General features: G+C 48.3%; 6 protein-coding genes across 6 annotated transcripts; 2 read left to right on the top strand and 4 right to left on the bottom strand.

Annotated features, from left to right (window-relative positions):
• The first annotated feature begins 482 nt into the window (after positions 1 to 482).
• On the top strand, positions 483 to 958 carry L228DRAFT_242427 (hypothetical protein). Its single transcript, XM_018331438.1, has one exon. The coding sequence runs from the start codon at positions 635 to 637 to the stop codon at positions 863 to 865; it is 231 nt and encodes a 76-aa protein (XP_018191590.1). The 5' UTR covers positions 483 to 634; the 3' UTR covers positions 866 to 958.
• Positions 959 to 1,398: 440 nt separating this feature from the next.
• L228DRAFT_3495 (hypothetical protein) lies at positions 1,399 to 2,148 on the bottom strand. The gene has a single exon (XM_018336507.1). The coding sequence runs from the start codon at positions 1,974 to 1,976 to the stop codon at positions 1,530 to 1,532; it is 447 nt and encodes a 148-aa protein (XP_018191589.1). The 5' UTR covers positions 1,977 to 2,148; the 3' UTR covers positions 1,399 to 1,529.
• L228DRAFT_3496 (hypothetical protein) lies at positions 2,149 to 3,339 on the bottom strand. The gene has a single exon (XM_018336508.1). The coding sequence runs from the start codon at positions 3,127 to 3,129 to the stop codon at positions 2,320 to 2,322; it is 810 nt and encodes a 269-aa protein (XP_018191588.1). The 5' UTR covers positions 3,130 to 3,339; the 3' UTR covers positions 2,149 to 2,319.
• Positions 3,340 to 5,924: 2,585 nt separating this feature from the next.
• On the top strand, positions 5,925 to 9,584 carry L228DRAFT_3439 (hypothetical protein). Its single transcript, XM_018336503.1, has 7 exons — positions 5,925 to 5,972; positions 6,044 to 6,861; positions 6,918 to 7,539; positions 7,595 to 7,869; positions 7,924 to 8,117; positions 8,193 to 8,494; positions 8,648 to 9,584. The coding sequence occupies exons 2-7, from the start codon at positions 6,370 to 6,372 to the stop codon at positions 9,499 to 9,501; spliced, it is 2,739 nt and encodes a 912-aa protein (XP_018191587.1). The 5' UTR covers positions 5,925 to 5,972; positions 6,044 to 6,369; the 3' UTR covers positions 9,502 to 9,584.
• Positions 9,585 to 9,851: 267 nt separating this feature from the next.
• On the bottom strand, positions 9,852 to 12,332 carry L228DRAFT_279282 (efflux pump; the record flags this gene model as incomplete). Its single annotated transcript, XM_018335671.1, has 8 exons — positions 12,032 to 12,332; positions 11,892 to 11,968; positions 11,594 to 11,820; positions 11,518 to 11,541; positions 11,378 to 11,449; positions 10,737 to 11,264; positions 10,397 to 10,557; positions 9,852 to 10,229 (listed from the first exon to the last, which is right to left on the bottom strand). Exons 1-8 carry the CDS (start codon positions 12,218 to 12,220, stop codon positions 9,852 to 9,854), a joined length of 1,656 nt encoding a protein of 551 aa, XP_018191586.1. The 5' UTR covers positions 12,221 to 12,332.
• Positions 12,333 to 13,153: 821 nt separating this feature from the next.
• Positions 13,154 to 14,792, bottom strand: L228DRAFT_279281 (hypothetical protein). The gene is made up of 2 exons (XM_018335670.1): positions 14,615 to 14,792; positions 13,154 to 14,566 (listed from the first exon to the last, which is right to left on the bottom strand). The coding sequence occupies exons 1-2, from the start codon at positions 14,672 to 14,674 to the stop codon at positions 13,397 to 13,399; spliced, it is 1,230 nt and encodes a 409-aa protein (XP_018191585.1). The 5' UTR covers positions 14,675 to 14,792; the 3' UTR covers positions 13,154 to 13,396.
• Positions 14,793 to 15,408: the final 616 nt, after the last annotated feature.

Raw genomic sequence — 15,408 nt, 5'->3', positions numbered from 1 at the left:
ATCACGTCCGAGGAGTATGGCTGCAGCGAAGAGATGCTGACAATTGTGTCCATGCTGTCCGTTCCCAACGTCTTTTACCGACCCAAGGAGCGCCAGGAAGAATCCGATGCCGCACGGGAAAAGTTTTTTGTCCCAGAATCAGACCATCTCACCCTGCTGCATGTGTACACGCAGTGGAGAGCCAACGGGTACTCGGACGGCTGGTGCATCCGGCATTTCCTGCATCCAAAATCCCTTCGACGCGCAAAGGAGATTCGCGACCAGCTTTTTGATATCATGAAGTTGCAAAAGATGACCATGACCAGCTGCGGCACCGACTGGGACGTTATTCGCAAATGCATCTGCTCGGGGTACTACCACCAGGCGGCCAAGGTCAAGGGTATTGGGGAGTATGTCAATTTGCGGACCAGCGTGACTGTGCAGTTGCATCCCACCAGTGCGTTGTACGGGTTGGGCTATCTTCCTGACTATGTCGGTATGTCACCTGTTGTGTTTTCCCCATTGGCAATTGCTCCTCTTTTGCTACTTTTCAAACGTTGTTCCTTTTTGCGCATTACCCTTTTACTTATTACATTGACTAACCAATGCCATTCGCATAGTCTACCACGAACTCATCCTTACCTCCAAGGAATACATGTCCACTGTCACTTCTGTTGATCCACACGTAAGTCCCCCTTTCTCTTTTCTTTCTCCTTTCTTTCTCCTTTCTTTCTATCTATACCATCCTAAACAACCAAACGTCTCCTCCCCTTCCTGCCCCCCACTTCTTTTATCAAAATCAAAAGCACAACCAACACCTCCCACACACAACCCCCGCCTTAATCCTCCCGAAACTAAACCACATAATCCCCGATACCACGACTAACATCATTCACCAATCCAGTGGCTCGCAGAACTCGGCGGCGTCTTCTACTCCGTCAAAGAAAAAGGCTACTCCGCGCGGGACAAACGCGTCACCGAATCCGAATTCAACCGCCGCATGGAAATCGAGACGCAAATGGCGCTCGACCGCGAACGTGACGCCCGCCGCCGCGCCGCAGAGGACGAACGCGCCCAGGTTGCTCGCGCCAAACGCCTCGGCGGCGCTGCTACTACTGTCGGGGCTTCATCCGCGGTTAGACGACCCACGACGTCCCTGACGAAGAATAATAGTGGTAGTGGTACTACTAGTAGTAATAGTAATAATCCGGCGCTGAGAAGGGTGGCTACGTCGGCGAGTGGAGCGGTTAAGAGGCCTATGACGCCTAGAGCGGGGCGGGGGTTTTAAAGTCTGTCTGTCTTACAGTAACTTGGAGCACCGATCTCACAGTAGAGAGAGCACTTTGTTCAAGTGGGTGGAGGATAATTGTACATATCACTGGAGAAGTTGAGACGAAAGTATAAAAAAGCAAATATCTTCCTCACTCGTGTTTATCACAGGAGTAAGATTAGAAGGAAGTTGAGAGAAATAACGTGAATTTAAAAAAATATATCCCATTAAAAGATTTCTCTCATTCTCTCTCTCTCTCTCTCTCTCTCGCAAATGTTTCCTAAGCCCGTATTCCCTTTTTATTGCACCCGATGAAATGAACCACGAAAATAGATAATGAACGAAGAAAAGGCCCCATGAACAAAGTAAAGTATAAAGAAGAAATAAAGCAGGAAAAAATGTGTGATAGACGAAAAAGACAGACAAGAAGATAGAGGCGTAAACAGCATGACGATTCGTTAAAGGAGTGGACGGGAGTTAAGCCACTTGTATAGAACAGTGGTGTGGGTATCGTGTCGCATTTTCTCAACTCCCAGAGTTGGTTTGGTAAGGAACGTGGGGCTTCTTTTTGGTCGTCGAGCAGCTTTTTCTGGCACCAGCCTAGAAAAGTGTCGGACAGACAAAAAAATGCGGACATGAAACAGCGGCGTACCGGGAAAAAAAAAAAAAGAGAACATAAAAACAAGAGATGAAAGGAAAAAAAGGGAAGAAAAGACCATCTATCCATTCGTCGTAGACCAAAGGTTGGAAATGGACGAGATGAAAGGAAATACCAAATACACAAGAAGAGAGACGGCAAGACGAAAACGAGGCGATTCAAAGCGCTGTTGCTTCTTCAGTTGAGCAAGAAGGAAACACTTGTTTGAAAACGAAAGCGTCGTCGTCGTAGCTGTCCTCATCGTCCACGAAGGGAAAAGAAAAATATGGACAGTTGTCGAAACAAAAGGAAGAAAAGACTCTCCAAAGTAAAAGTGGAAGGAAGAAGAAAAAGGGCAGCGAGATGATCGACGCGAGTGGTGTCTTTAGCAATGAAACAGGAACCGGTCCCGTTGTTCATTGCATGTTGAGAACTAAATCCAGGCAGGAGCCATGGCTTTATCGTCAAAGACACCGCCATACAGGCCGCCAATTTCAAACATGTATTCCTCGGCCGCGTACTTGCAGAGACCCTTTTGCTGGAAGATCCGGGCGTCTTCGTCGACGACGCTGTCGCGCACGCCAAATTCTTCAGCGACTTCATTCACCTGCTCGAGCTCACGGCTAAAAGGGTTGTTGTCGTACGACGCCGTGGAGAACATGTCGAGCGAGTCACGGGCCGCGGCCTGGTCGAGGCTGCTGTGCGAGCGGTGCTGGGAGATGGACCGGTGACGGGCAATAGCCGTGTGAGTTGCCTTGGTGTGGGACATGGCGCGGCGTGGAATGGCAGGGATGCCGTCTAGGTCAGAAGACGTAGAGATCTTGCTGCGGTGGATGGACTTGGCCTTCTTGGGAGAGCTCGTGGGCGACGCAAAGTAGCAGGACAGATGGTTTGGCTCGGGCCCCACGGGAGAGGCATCGTGCGAAGACGGCTCCGGGGACGAAATGGGCGTGGTATATCCGGGACGAGAGCTATTGTCCGAGTAGCTGTCCTCGTCATTGACCGACGCTGCAGAAGAAGAAGAGCCAGATGGAGTGGTCGGGCTGCCGCTGGCAATGTCGGGTGCGTTGAACGAGAGCATGTTGGTCGTCGAGATGAGCTGGACGGGGAGAGAAATCTTGTGTCGCAGAGTCTGCTGGTTGCCAGCTGAGCCCGGTCGACGAGTCGTGGCCGAACGCATGGGAAGATGGACTTCTTCAGTGGTACGCTTGACGCGCTTGGTGAAGGCTCGAGCAAGAGACATTTTGGACGTTTATGTAGTTGGTTTCGATTTCGATATTGAAAGGATCGTAGCTATGGTCGTTTTATTCGAATTGGTCTCAACAGTTGTGGTAGTTGATCGTTGCGTCAGACTGTCTAGCAGTCTAGTTGTAGTGTAGAGAAGGCGGCTGCAAGAGTTGCTGCAGCAAACGACGACGGAAGCAGTTCAAGAGACAAAAACACACAGACACAGCCCGTGTTTGTAGACCGAATGATCTCAGATCAAAAACGGACAAGGACAGTAGGGTAGTGGCCGTAAGAGCACGCGAAAGTATGGAAACAAACCCCGTTTGAAAAGAGTGAAACGGGGAGGAATCCAACGAGATAGCACGGTACGTAGGTGGCTATGCCTGGGGGTCCTTGCAAAAGGCGATTTGCAGGGTCAAAGGGAAAGGAAGTGATTCATTCAAGGGCAGGGAAATCAAAGGAAGGTAAAGCAAGGGAACGAAAGGCAGGGCAAAAAGGATGGAAAGTGTGGAGAGAAGAGAGTGGTGAGAGAGAGAAGGGGGAAGGGGACGGGGACGGGGACGGGGGACGGGGGACGAGGGAGTAGAAAAGCCCGGCGTCTCTCTTTACTGTAGTATAGAGAAGTACAACAGAGTAGTCACACACGCACAACGGGAGAGTTGCCGCACCATTGGGCCGTGCGGGAGGAGAAGGGAAAGAAAATGGCAAGATGATTGGCGATTGACTTACTACAGTACCATAGGATTCATCTAGTCTCCCCAGAAACAGTAAGGTTTCCGCTCGGAAGATATTCTCCACTCACCTAGTTCACAGTCTCTTCTGCTCTGTACGATTCTCTTCTCCTCAATTATAACAATAGCTCAATCGGACAATAACTTCAGATGCTGTATGATAGAGTCATGCCAAGGTCAATGCTCCGTCAGGTCAGACATGTTTCCACCTGACAGCGGTCATTGCAAGACACATGGGATAGCATCACGATGGTTAAAGTGGTGCCTGGTACCTGCTTCGATAACGTGACTTGGTCTGTGTGCTAAGCGAACTCATCAACCCCAAAAGGGAAAACAAGATTTTCATCTTTTCCCGGACTAAACTACTTTTACTCTAGTCAGTCGGTCCTATACACGTTGTGACTGCCAGAGATCTGGTAGACCATCCAATATACTATCCACCATTTCTTCATTTTTCTAGGTTCATTCTGATCATGTCCGGAGGCTGTCGGCAATCATGTCGGACATTGACAGAAGAACGTGGCTGATGAAATGCCGGCTCAATTTTGAATACAATCGTCTTACTCTACACGTTTAACACAATGACAGTATACGCGTGTCTTTTGTTGAGAGGGTAACAAGGAATCCTAAGCGCCACGCGGATCCTATCACATGTCGCCTCATCTATTATACCACAGGAGTACACCAAGTCTACTGTTAACATCTTGTGCACCCACAACCAATCACTTGCAATTCTGGGGAGTTATTCGACTAAGCCACACTGCTACAAATATTAATGTTTGTCAAACTCTGCCGTAGTATGCTTGGCAATTGTCTCGCCGAAATCCCCACAACAGTCTATTTGTTTCTCTTGTCCCTAGGCGAGGTACCCTCCACTGTATCTTTATATAGACCAAGACAAGAGACATGCGGTACAGTACATATCAACCTAAGACATAATGACGAAAGAGGTGATGGGAATGACTGCAACCGGGAAACCATAAGTATTTTATCCATGAGTTCATCAAAACAAAATAAATAAATAAAAATAATGAAGAAAGTTTGACAATGTTGGACATGAGTAAATTGATAGACTTGCAGCGTCATGTCCAAATGCTGCCCGTCTATCTGTTTGACGACCTGGTACGACTATATACCTTGAACAGCAGTGTACTCAAGTCTTGGGATGAGAAATGGTGTGGCACTACGTGCCCCTGTTGTTAACAAGACAGTGTCATGCTACCGAACCCAAGCACAACAGACCTGAATGATAACCCGGCATTTCCCTAGCAATAGGACGGTAACGGGAGCGTGCATAATGTACAGAGGCTTCTATCCAGCAGAGTGTGCACGAGTTGCTTGCCAGACGGGATCCCCGTTATGATCATCAGAACGTCTCAAAGCAGCGGGCGCCAGTGTGTGCTTCCATCAAGAGCTCTGCTAGGACTGTCGTGAAAAGATTTAATCTCGCTGGTACCGGGAGTATCTGGGCGGCTGTCGCGCTTGCGCTTGTTGTCGGGATCCAGAGCGGGTGGGGATGACTGAGGCCTGAAAAAAAGGCTCGAGAGCACTTTTTGGCAGCATTGCCGCTGTCATCGAACGAGGTGCGCCCGCTGTTTAGGCACGATTGCAGCAGGCGAAGCAGGAATGCAAGCGAAAGCTCCAACGCGGGGTTGGCTGGTGATCGACATCTTATTAGCACGATTGGATCTAGCTTTGCGACCATCTACGGAGTACTCCAATACACCGAAATCTTCCTCTACATATAAAGTATACCGCCCCATGTCTACAATCACTTCATGAGACTTTTGACGGTGACAAATATTGGCAGCATTTGTCCAAATGGGCTCAAGAGCCACGTATAAAGATGAGGATCTTTACCGCTACGACTACTTCATGCATCTCGCACTAGTGTCTATCAACCGGAATGATTCAGTACCAGGACAAGGGGCGGGAAATATGGGGTCCAATTTTCGATATCGGCCATTCAAATGTCCTGCTAAGGCATTTTGTACCCCTGTTAGGGTGTTGATCTACCCGTCAGACGTGGGCGGAGTGTGAAGCTCAAGAAGGCACATGTGGTGAAGATCATGTCAGCTGCATGCAATGTATTGGTGGATACTGAGCCATGCGTAGTCGCATACATGCAGTGAGTTGCACAAAATGAGCATACAGCTTCTTTTCAATTATAACTCTTACTAGATGCTATCCAAACTTCAGCACAAGGACGGGAAATATGGCAAACCTCCCAGTTCAGGCCAATCAAAGAACACTGTCAAACGCCTGAGGCCCTTGTAGATGCTCCAAACTGCTCACTAGCTGCATTTTCTACGACATCATCTTCTCTAGAATGAGAGCGAAGGAGGCACCTCAGCTGCACGAGAGCAGCTTAGGAAATATCCAGCTCTTGGCAGCTTGGCATTAAAATGCTTCTATTTACTTATACATTGCCAACCCGTTCACCCTCATGGACTGACAGCAGCAACTCCTGATATCACTGGCCCTGAATACAACTTTGGCCCTACCAAATTCCGCATGCACCAAAAATGAGTGTCGTGCAAAATCCACCAAAAAGGCTCATCTACTGCGTCGATGGCACTTGGTGCGGTCCGGATGGAGCTAGTCATGCCGGCAGCACCCTTACCAATGTCTATCAAATCTATGTGAGCATTCATGACAGTTCCAAGTCTGGCACATGTTCCCAGGACGGCTTTTTTCAGCAGCCAATGTACGAGCCTGGTATTGGCTCAGCTGATGATACACATTCCATGGAAAGGATAATGTCAGGGGTATTCGGCGAAGGATACTTGCAGCAGATTAAAAAGATATACGAAACATGCTGCAGGCTAAGCTCTGAAGATGAGGTTTGGCTCTTCGGCTTCAGTCGTGGTGCCTTTGTTGTGCGAGCAGTGGCAGGATTACTGCATTACCTGCGAGCAATCTCTTCGGCCGGCACCCCGCAATTCGCAGAAGACTACAAAACAGCCCTAAAAGTGTACGCCACATTTCAGAAGCAGAGCAAGCTTGGACCTGGTCAGGTACTTTTCGCTCGATGCTTGATTCGGCATCTCATGTCCTGGTGCTGACAGAACAGATACATTCGTATTTCTCTGCTACTACTCGAAAACCACCAAAGATCAAGTTCATTGGCGCCTTCGATACTGTCAAAGCAGTAAATGATCGATTCCTTTTCGACATTTCCTTTAACGACTCCATCTTGCATCTACGCCATGCTTTGGCGCTCCATGAGGATAGAAAGGCGATGACACCGGAATACATCTATCCAGATCTTAGAAATAGACTTGGTGAGCGAAGCATTGTGCAAGCCTGGTTCGCCGGTGCTCATATCGACATGGGTGGGTCTGCCGCGAAGGCTGGCCTATCTCTGTACCCGCTGCAATGGATGTTGCTCGAGAGCCAATCCCTTGGTTTAGCCTTGTCATTTCATGGCACATTTGGAGGAAGAGCCAGTATCGACAATCCACTACGACTCGTGTTTCCAGTCACGGAGGAGCAGGGCAAAGGAGCGGACATGTGGACCTGCAGGATGGAGAATGGCTTGGAGATCAAGATGCAGGACATTCGTCGGGTCCATGGCCTCGAGCGATACGAGGGTCGCTACAGTATAAAGCTCAACAGACATCACGCCACATTGTGGCCGAAGGAGAGACGCAAAGTGGTCAACAGTGAAGGCAGCTTGAATGGATGGAGCTTTTGTAAGTATACCAGATTCCAGTCATTGTATCTAATAATTGCTGAAACATACGGCAGTTCCCCAGGGTACCGTTATTCATCCCTCGGTGTTCCTCCTTATGGATGAGTCAATAAATATCAGCCTTGATACCAAGGACTTGAAGCTGCATAACAGTATCGAGCACTGCAGGAAACAGGTGATGGGTACAAAGAGTAATATTCTCAACACTGGTTTTTGGAATGATCAGCCGACTCCGGAATTTGATCACCTTGGAGCAATCCGCGTCCTGGTATGTGGTAATACTGGAGTCGGCAAGTCAACGTTGATCAACAAGGTCTTTGGAGTTCCGCTTGTAAGCCTACTGACGCACTCCAAGGTCATTGAACAAAGCTAATTGCATATGTAGACGGGGGAATCATCGCGGGAGAGGGGTATACACGATATCAGGAAGGAGATCAGATACGACGATCGACCTGACCTGATTGTACACGACTCTGGAGGGTTTGAGGCTGGCGCGACTGGAGAAATTAGCGTTGTGCAGAATTTCTTGAAGGAGAAGTCCACTACCGCTGAAATTGACGATCGGCTTCACGTTATATGGTAAGCTTCAAAAACATCATCCATCCCCTTCCAAGCCAGTGCGATGGGGAGACGGTAAAATCTAACCCAACATAGGTTTTGCATCGACATGCCAAGTCCACGAACCAAGCAAAACGCAACACTGGAGCTCTTCAAAGCCGTCTCCGAGTATGCGCAGGAAGTGCCCATCATTGTGGTGGTGACGAAGATGGATGAATTCTTCGGCGCCAAATTCTATGAGCGCCGTACACTACTAACAAGAAACCGTCAGCCAGTAGTCATGGAAGACTGCGATCGATATGCCGAAGATCAAGTGCGGGAGCGCGTGACCTTGATCAGGGCAGAAATGCTGGCCGTGCATAACGGTCGACTCGACGCTTGTGTACCAATTTCCCGAGGTGAGCTTATGTTGTCTCTTTCTCGTCAAACGGGCTCCCATGATATGGCGAACCATTCACAACCCCATGGGGACCCCAAAAAGACAATAAACGTTATACAGCTAGCACTGCACTGCAAAATTATCCTAGCTAACAAACAAACAACATAAAAAGACGACGAAGACTCCATCAAAAACCTCACAGACACCACCTCCCGCTGCTTCTCCTCGGAGAAAGTCCGCATCCTCTACATCCGGGCACAAGTCTCGCGGATCGAGCTGAAAATGGACCTCGCCATTGGCGAAGTCATGCGCACCTACAAGCGCTCCCTCCGCGGCGCGACCGCCGTCGCCGGCATCCCCATCCTGCCCACCACCACGCGCGCCAGCTCCGCCGTCGACGTCTGCCGGACCATCATTGCGTGTTTCGGCCTGCCCTTCCTCTCCGGCGAGACCGCGCTGCAGATTGTCAAGATCAACGTCTGGGACGACCTGACCAACAACATGATTGTCGTTCTGTCCGAGGGCATTGCGCTCGTCGGCGTCGGCGCCTCTGTGCTTCTGGGCGGCATGCCCGTCTTCCTTGCCTCCAGCGCGCTCAACATCCCCCTCGTGGTCCCTGCCACTGCCCGCCTCCTGCTCATGCTCGCGGCCGATCTGATTCTCATCCTGGCAAAGTCCTTTCGCGACGCCTCCGCCAAGAACATTGGCCAGCCGCTTGCGTCTGATCTGAGAGTCGCTGCCCGTGCGTATCGACCCGTCGTGGGAGAGGTCCATAGGAAGATTAAAAAACTCGTGCCCCGCCGTAATCTGGTCGCGTGTTACAGGACGGATAAAGTCCGGGAAGGGTTCGAAAATATTATTGAAGAGTATAAGAATAAAGTGGTCGATGATATCCCTGTCCCCTCGGCGGAGAGGTTCGACGAGTCTGATAATGCAAGTGAGTCGGACTTGGCTAGTACCGATACTCTCATTGATGACGCCAAGGATATTTTGGTAGAGGTGAAGAAAGACCAGCTGGGTGCTTGATGGTTTTGTACTGTTTTTTTTTTTTGTTATGTTATCTCATGTTATTTTTTATTAATTTTTTCTTATTTGATTTGATTTGATTTTTTTCACAGCCCTTTTCGGATGTTCATTGCTTGACCAATTTAATGATGTCTTTAATGCCTCCTTACTCAGCCTTACCAATTAAATGACATCTTCAATTACGTTTGACTTAGTCTTACCAATTCTTGAATTGAAAAATCCGAGAAACAATCATGATCCATGCGGAGGCTTGCAGCAGCACAGCAGCACAGAAGTTGGTAGCTTCACCTCAATATCATCCCGGCATCCCAGTAAAGGCCAAAGACGGTAGACCAGATATACAGACAACCTCATTCTCCGCTTTTATTAATCTTTTTCCATCCCATTCCCAACGCAAACACAAACGTGGCCACCGAAGCTCCCACAGCCAGATAAAATGTCCGATCAACACCTAAACTGTAGGCGCGCAAAACGCCTGTAATCTGCTCAGGAGCCACGGCCTGTCTGAATCCGGTCACACCCGCGGCAATTACGGCTGGCACGTTGACAGTCGAAGCATATTTGCGCAGGCCGGAGAGGAGGCCGTCATTGAAGACAATCTTGGCAAAGGCAAGGAACAGCGAGCCTCCAAAAGTCTGTCCAAAAACGGCGAGGGAAATTCCGAGAGCGCTCTGCTCCGGGGGAAGAGAGTTTTGGATGGCGATGATTGGCTGGTGGGTATGGAGAGACTGATGTCAGCGTATGGCCTTTTTCGGGGAAAAGAGAGGAGGGGGAAAGAAAAAGAAAAGGAAAGAAAAAGAAAAAGAAAAAAAAGGGAAAAAAAAAAAGAAAGAAATTTGAAATTTCGCATGGAGAGGGGGAAGGAGAGGAAAGATCGGGAGTAATAAAAGCTTACTGATTGCATCCCGCAGCCACGGCCAAACCCTCCGATGAATTGATACATTACCCATTTCACTGTAGACGTATAGACGTGGAAGGTGGATATTAGCCCTGCTGCTATAGAGACAAATATGGCGCTGGCTAATGCCCAGGGGACGTAGTATCCTGTTTTCCCGACTGTTGGGATTGACGTAGATGTTAGCAGATGATGTGAGTCTGTGACCAAAAAGACCTAATGACATTAAATTCCGGGGGAGGGGGGGTTGAGGGGTGGAAGAGAGGCACAAAAGAAATGAACCCGGAAGATTAGTTTGTGCGTTGTGTGTTTTGGAAGGGTGGGTAAATTGTAAGCGTACTTGCTACTCCGGATGTAATCGCCATAAGTATCTGTCCCAAAATTCCAGGCAACATATACACACCACTGAGGGTGGGAGAAACGTCTTTGACGGCTTGAAAGTAAATTGGTAGGTAATAGGAGAAGATGAGCAATGAGCCGGAAAAGAAGCCGAGAAAGACACAAGAGCACCAGACTTCTCGTTTACACGCCACCGAGTAGGGAATCATGGCCACGGAGTCGCCAACATGACGCTCCCATGCGGCGAATGCAATTAGGGCAACCCCTCCACCGCAAAAAAGACCGATGATGACGGAGCTTCGCCAGCTATAGTATGATCCACCCCATTCGAGTGCCAGAGAGATCATGACTGCGAAGGCTGCGAATATCACAAACCCTATGAGGTCGAGCTTGGGAAGTATGGTTCTGGCGGTGTTCTTTGTTTCGTTGGGCGAAGTTTGATCAACCGAGGACGTCAGTCGGTCAGGTATGCTGATGACGAGCAGAAGGATGGCTGCAGCAGCACCGATGGGGAGGTTGATATAGAAACCTGAATGGGGTGTGAGTACGTGGGCGGCAGTAGTTTAGTGGCCAAAAGTTGATAGCCAGACAGGGGGAAAAGCAAAAAATAAAAGGGCGCGAGTGTGCAAAAGGTCTACGTACACCATCGCCAAGTTGCATGTTGAGTGAAAGCACCTCCAAGCAGGGGCCCGCAAACAATGGCAATCTGGCCAACTAAAAACATTGTCAGATAAGTGGACAGGGCGCTGGGAATACAACTTGATGTCTTCTGATTGACTTACAGCCCATCATCACTCCTATCAAGACTTTGTGCTTCGTCAGCGCATCATGTTGCAATCAGAAATCTGGGTCGCTTACGTGGTTGCTGGCTTTTGGGAGCCGCCGCTGAGAGAATCGTGATGGCACCGTTGGTGAGGCCAGAGCCTCCCAGTCCAGCAACGGCGCGTCCGACTATCAACATCTTTGAGGATTGTGCGGCGCCACACAGGAGCGAACCAAGCTCGAAAATGCATAAAAATGCAAGGAAGGTGTACTTCAAAATCGAGTGCGTATACAATTTACCAGCCAATGGCTGAAGGGCACAGCTAATGACAGCGTTAGCTGGTCTGGTTCATGGAGGGGAACGCCGAGCTGGAAAAGGCCTGAGAAGACGTACTTTGCCAGAGGATAGGCACTGCCATACCATCCTACGTCAGCGAGGGAGTGGAAATCACTGGTGATTCGCGGAATGGCCTATGGATTTCCGTCAATATTCTCCCCCATACTGGGTGCTGACAGGCCCAGAAATCATCTTACAGTGACAATGATGGACATATCAAGAAGCATCAGAAATGCTATGAGAGTAACTGAAGCAACGACCAGCCAGAGCTTGATGCCCGAGATGTACTGTGGCTTTGATTCCGTCACTTCACCTCCAGCGGTTTCTTCTTCTTTTGCATTGTGCTGTGTTGATTCCACGTCCTTTGGACATGATGTTTGCGACATTGTCCGATGCAATTGAGTTGAAATGGTAGATTCCCTTGAACTGGCAAGAGTGATTCAACTTTTTTAAATCAAGTGACTAGCACCTCTGTAAATGTCGTCGAACCAATGTACATCTTTTTTCCAGCCAATGCCTTTGGTATCACCCGTCCCCTTTCATAAGCTGATCGTGCGGTTGACAGTCCATTCCAGCTGTGCTCTTTCCTTGTGCCGGGACATATTGTTGCCACGTAAGCCCCGTAACCTCGAAGCAGATAATATAACTAAGGTACCATGCTGCGATTGGTCATAGATACCTCTCTCATGGGTTTCCTTTGTCGGCCAGGGTTCATGAACGGGGGTGGTGGTTTCTTTAAGCAAGGAACCCCTTTGCTCTAGGGCGTGGGTTGCCGCCCAAGCGCCAATCGTTTTGTGTTCCGTTGGTGCGTATAATTAAAATCTCCGCTCCTGCGGGGTCAAGTGGTGGGCTTGCCGCGTTGCATTAGCTCTAATCATACCCTAAAACCCCACCGGGAACCCGCGGTTAACGGGGCTGTGCCGACCTCCCATATACGACGGCAGGTCCACTTGCCCGCGACTTCAATTTTCGTCTCGACCAATTGGGCCAGGTGAGATACTTTTTTTCTTTCATTACTATTTCTTTCAATGCCTTTTGATTGATATTATTAACAGCCAAATTATGAAATATATATATCTTTGAAAAAAAGTAGGGAAAAAAATATTACTCTGTTTCAGGACTTGAACGTTTAAAACTACTGCTAATCATTAACTAGATTTAGCTCAAAAGTCTAAAGAACCAATAACTAGTTTAGACACGTTTTAATCGGAGTTTCTAGATTCTGAGACAAGTAGAGTAAACAGAAAATGAAATATTTATTAATCTTGATTCTTGAGCAACAATTCCAAATTGTAATCGATTGAAAAAGTCAGGAAAACATGCGCGAAAAATAAAAATATTTTGCCTATTTATACCTAAGTATACTTTAGACATGTCTATTTAAAACGAAACCAGACAAACTCCACGTGAATACTGGTGCTCAGAATCTCAGATTGACATTCCTGGCGCCAGAGATGCAGTCGATACCTCTGGTCGCGTTGAGATTAAGATGAAGGGTACGAAGAAGCAGGTGAAAGAAGCGAAGCAACTCTTGGCTCTCTTCTCCACAATGGAAAATCGCCCTACTTTGAGCGAAGAGCATGTTCAGCTCCTCGTGTCTTCACCCAATCAAGCCAGTAACTCCCCAGCCCCGCAATCCAAAATCGACAGCCACCCTCGGTAGCCATCACCTTGCCTTGCTCTATACTTAATTTACCAAATTCCAAGTCGCCCATGTTAAGTAAAGAATCCGCAAGCGAAGACAGGATTGCCCTGGATGCGTGCCCATGGCCAAGAGGGAATTTCTGAACATAGTCAAGAGCTTCAGACCATTTTGCTTTCGCCTCGGCATATTGTGCCTGTGAGTGGTGAATCCGTGCTTGGAGAGTAAGTAGACGGAGCTGCGCCGCTCGTGGAAGCTTTCCCCAAGGATGTCCATCAAGAATATTCTGGGCTTCAGCAAGCCGTCCCTGTCCTTGTTGTAGCAGAGCTTCGACCAGGGACAACTTTAACTCCGAGACGTCTCGTGAGCTATACCCATCATAAGGACGCGCAAGTTCGCCAGTCAAGATTCTCTCGGCTTCTTCTCCTTTGTCGGACTCGCAGAGGGCATCCGCCAAGTTGCAAAAAAGCTCACGGCGAATGTCGAAATAGAGGTCCCCATGGTTCTCGACCTCCTGAAAAAGTTGCTTGAATTGTACCAAAGCAGCTTGAAAATGTCCTTGGTAGCGAAATATCTTACCCCTAAGGAGCTGCAATTGGTTGAGAACAACCCAATTTTTTCCAAGTAAACATAACATTCCCGTCTCGCCAGCAAATTTCCGGACGATCCATTCCCAACGGCGACCATAACACACCAATTTCTTAAATTTATTACTGACGCTCTTGGGATCCAAATTGCCTGGAAGTTGCAGGATCCGGGAGACACTAGCAGTATGAGACGTACGTATCGGATATTTCCTTGAAAGGGCCAGACAGTAGATTCGTTTCATGATTTGGCGTATGACAAGATTTGGCTCAAGTGAGGTAATAGCAAGATAGACGTGGACAATGGTATCAGTTTGGGGACAAGATAATAAATTGTCCTTGGCCAGCTGTTCCTTCAAATATTCCTGCGGCTGACGCACATTCTTCCAAAAGAATTCGAATTCTGTGTCTGGATAACTTTTGCTCAATATTTCGAGTCGTTCTTGCCGGGTATCTTTGCGAAATAATGAGGGGGCGATCCGATAAGTCTCATTGAGAAGTGTGCACTGTTCAAGTCAGTAAACTTGTATTAGATGAATGGATAAAATGCGTACTTCATCCGGTGTGATGGTGTCGTACGAACAAGAGCGCAACTTACTGCACAGGCAGGTCATTGTTGAATTTGCCTAATTTGCTTGAAAGATGATTAGTGTACGCATATTACGTAGTAAGTAATGATGACGATAAAGGCACCAAAGGGGTTTTAATGATGAGTGGTAGTGGCGTAGCACCACAACTCAGAGGGACTGGTAGACCCGTCTCCTCCGCAATCCAACCGGCGCTACCGGCCAATGGACGTCAAAAATAGGTGCCCGCGTGCCCGCGAAGGGCACCTGTCGCTTATCGCTTATCTAGGCGGGTTCAGGGGAAAGGTGCCCGCCGAGCACGTAATGTCTATGGCTAGTGGTTCAAGAATAATCATGAATTATTTCAGGTTTGCAGCATGCAGGGGTGAGTGTGTTCAAGGCATCAACGGTGGCTTGTTGCCTCATTTTTGTGTGGCATGCATGGTCTGATCGCTCAACTCATCAAGTCTCTACGTGTCCAGGGTGTTTCTCCTTTTTTTCTCCTTTTTTTCTAATTTTTCCTTTTTCTCTCTGCAAGTAGCTTTTCAACGTCATCCATGGTACATCCTTTGTACTTGCTTCTTTATGTAGGCGCCTAGATACCTAATCAATGCCATGCAAGGAATCCTATATTGTCCTCCCACTTGAGTATCTTTATGCCATGTATATGAATTGCCCATAAAAAGCAGAAATGTCCTTCTAATGAAGAACCCACTGCAACTTCTTACGTTGGGTCGTTAAACTATTTTGTCAAATATTTAATATCCATGCCAAAGGGCGTT

Source organism: Xylona heveae (genome assembly GCF_001619985.1).
Source record: "Xylona heveae TC161 unplaced genomic scaffold L228scaffold_1, whole genome shotgun sequence".
Lineage (NCBI taxonomy): Eukaryota > Fungi > Ascomycota > Xylonomycetes > Xylonales > Xylonaceae > Xylona > Xylona heveae.
This window is presented reverse-complemented; position numbering and strand designations above follow the sequence as displayed.

What these genes read in the sequence shown, in the direction of transcription:
- L228DRAFT_279281 (XM_018335670.1), bottom strand. Translation starts at nt 14,674, where the DNA reads ATGACCTGCCTGTGCAGTAAGTTGCGCTCTTGTTCGTACGACACCATC. An exon ending in ACACCATCACACCGGATGAA is followed by an intron (nt 14,567 to 14,614) that starts GTACGCATTTTA and finishes TGACTTGAACAG; the next exon opens with TGCACACTTCTCAATGAGAC.
- L228DRAFT_3496 (XM_018336508.1), bottom strand. Translation starts at nt 3,129, where the DNA reads ATGTCTCTTGCTCGAGCCTTCACCAAGCGCGTCAAGCGTACCACTGAA.
- L228DRAFT_3439 (XM_018336503.1), top strand. Translation starts at nt 6,370, where the DNA reads ATGAGTGTCGTGCAAAATCCACCAAAAAGGCTCATCTACTGCGTCGAT. An exon ending in GCAAGCTTGGACCTGGTCAG is followed by an intron (nt 6,862 to 6,917) that starts GTACTTTTCGCT and finishes CTGACAGAACAG; the next exon opens with ATACATTCGTATTTCTCTGC. An exon ending in TTGTGTACCAATTTCCCGAG is followed by an intron (nt 8,495 to 8,647) that starts GTGAGCTTATGT and finishes CAACATAAAAAG; the next exon opens with ACGACGAAGACTCCATCAAA.
- L228DRAFT_242427 (XM_018331438.1), top strand. Translation starts at nt 635, where the DNA reads ATGTCCACTGTCACTTCTGTTGATCCACACGTAAGTCCCCCTTTCTCT.
- L228DRAFT_3495 (XM_018336507.1), bottom strand. Translation starts at nt 1,976, where the DNA reads ATGGATAGATGGTCTTTTCTTCCCTTTTTTTCCTTTCATCTCTTGTTT.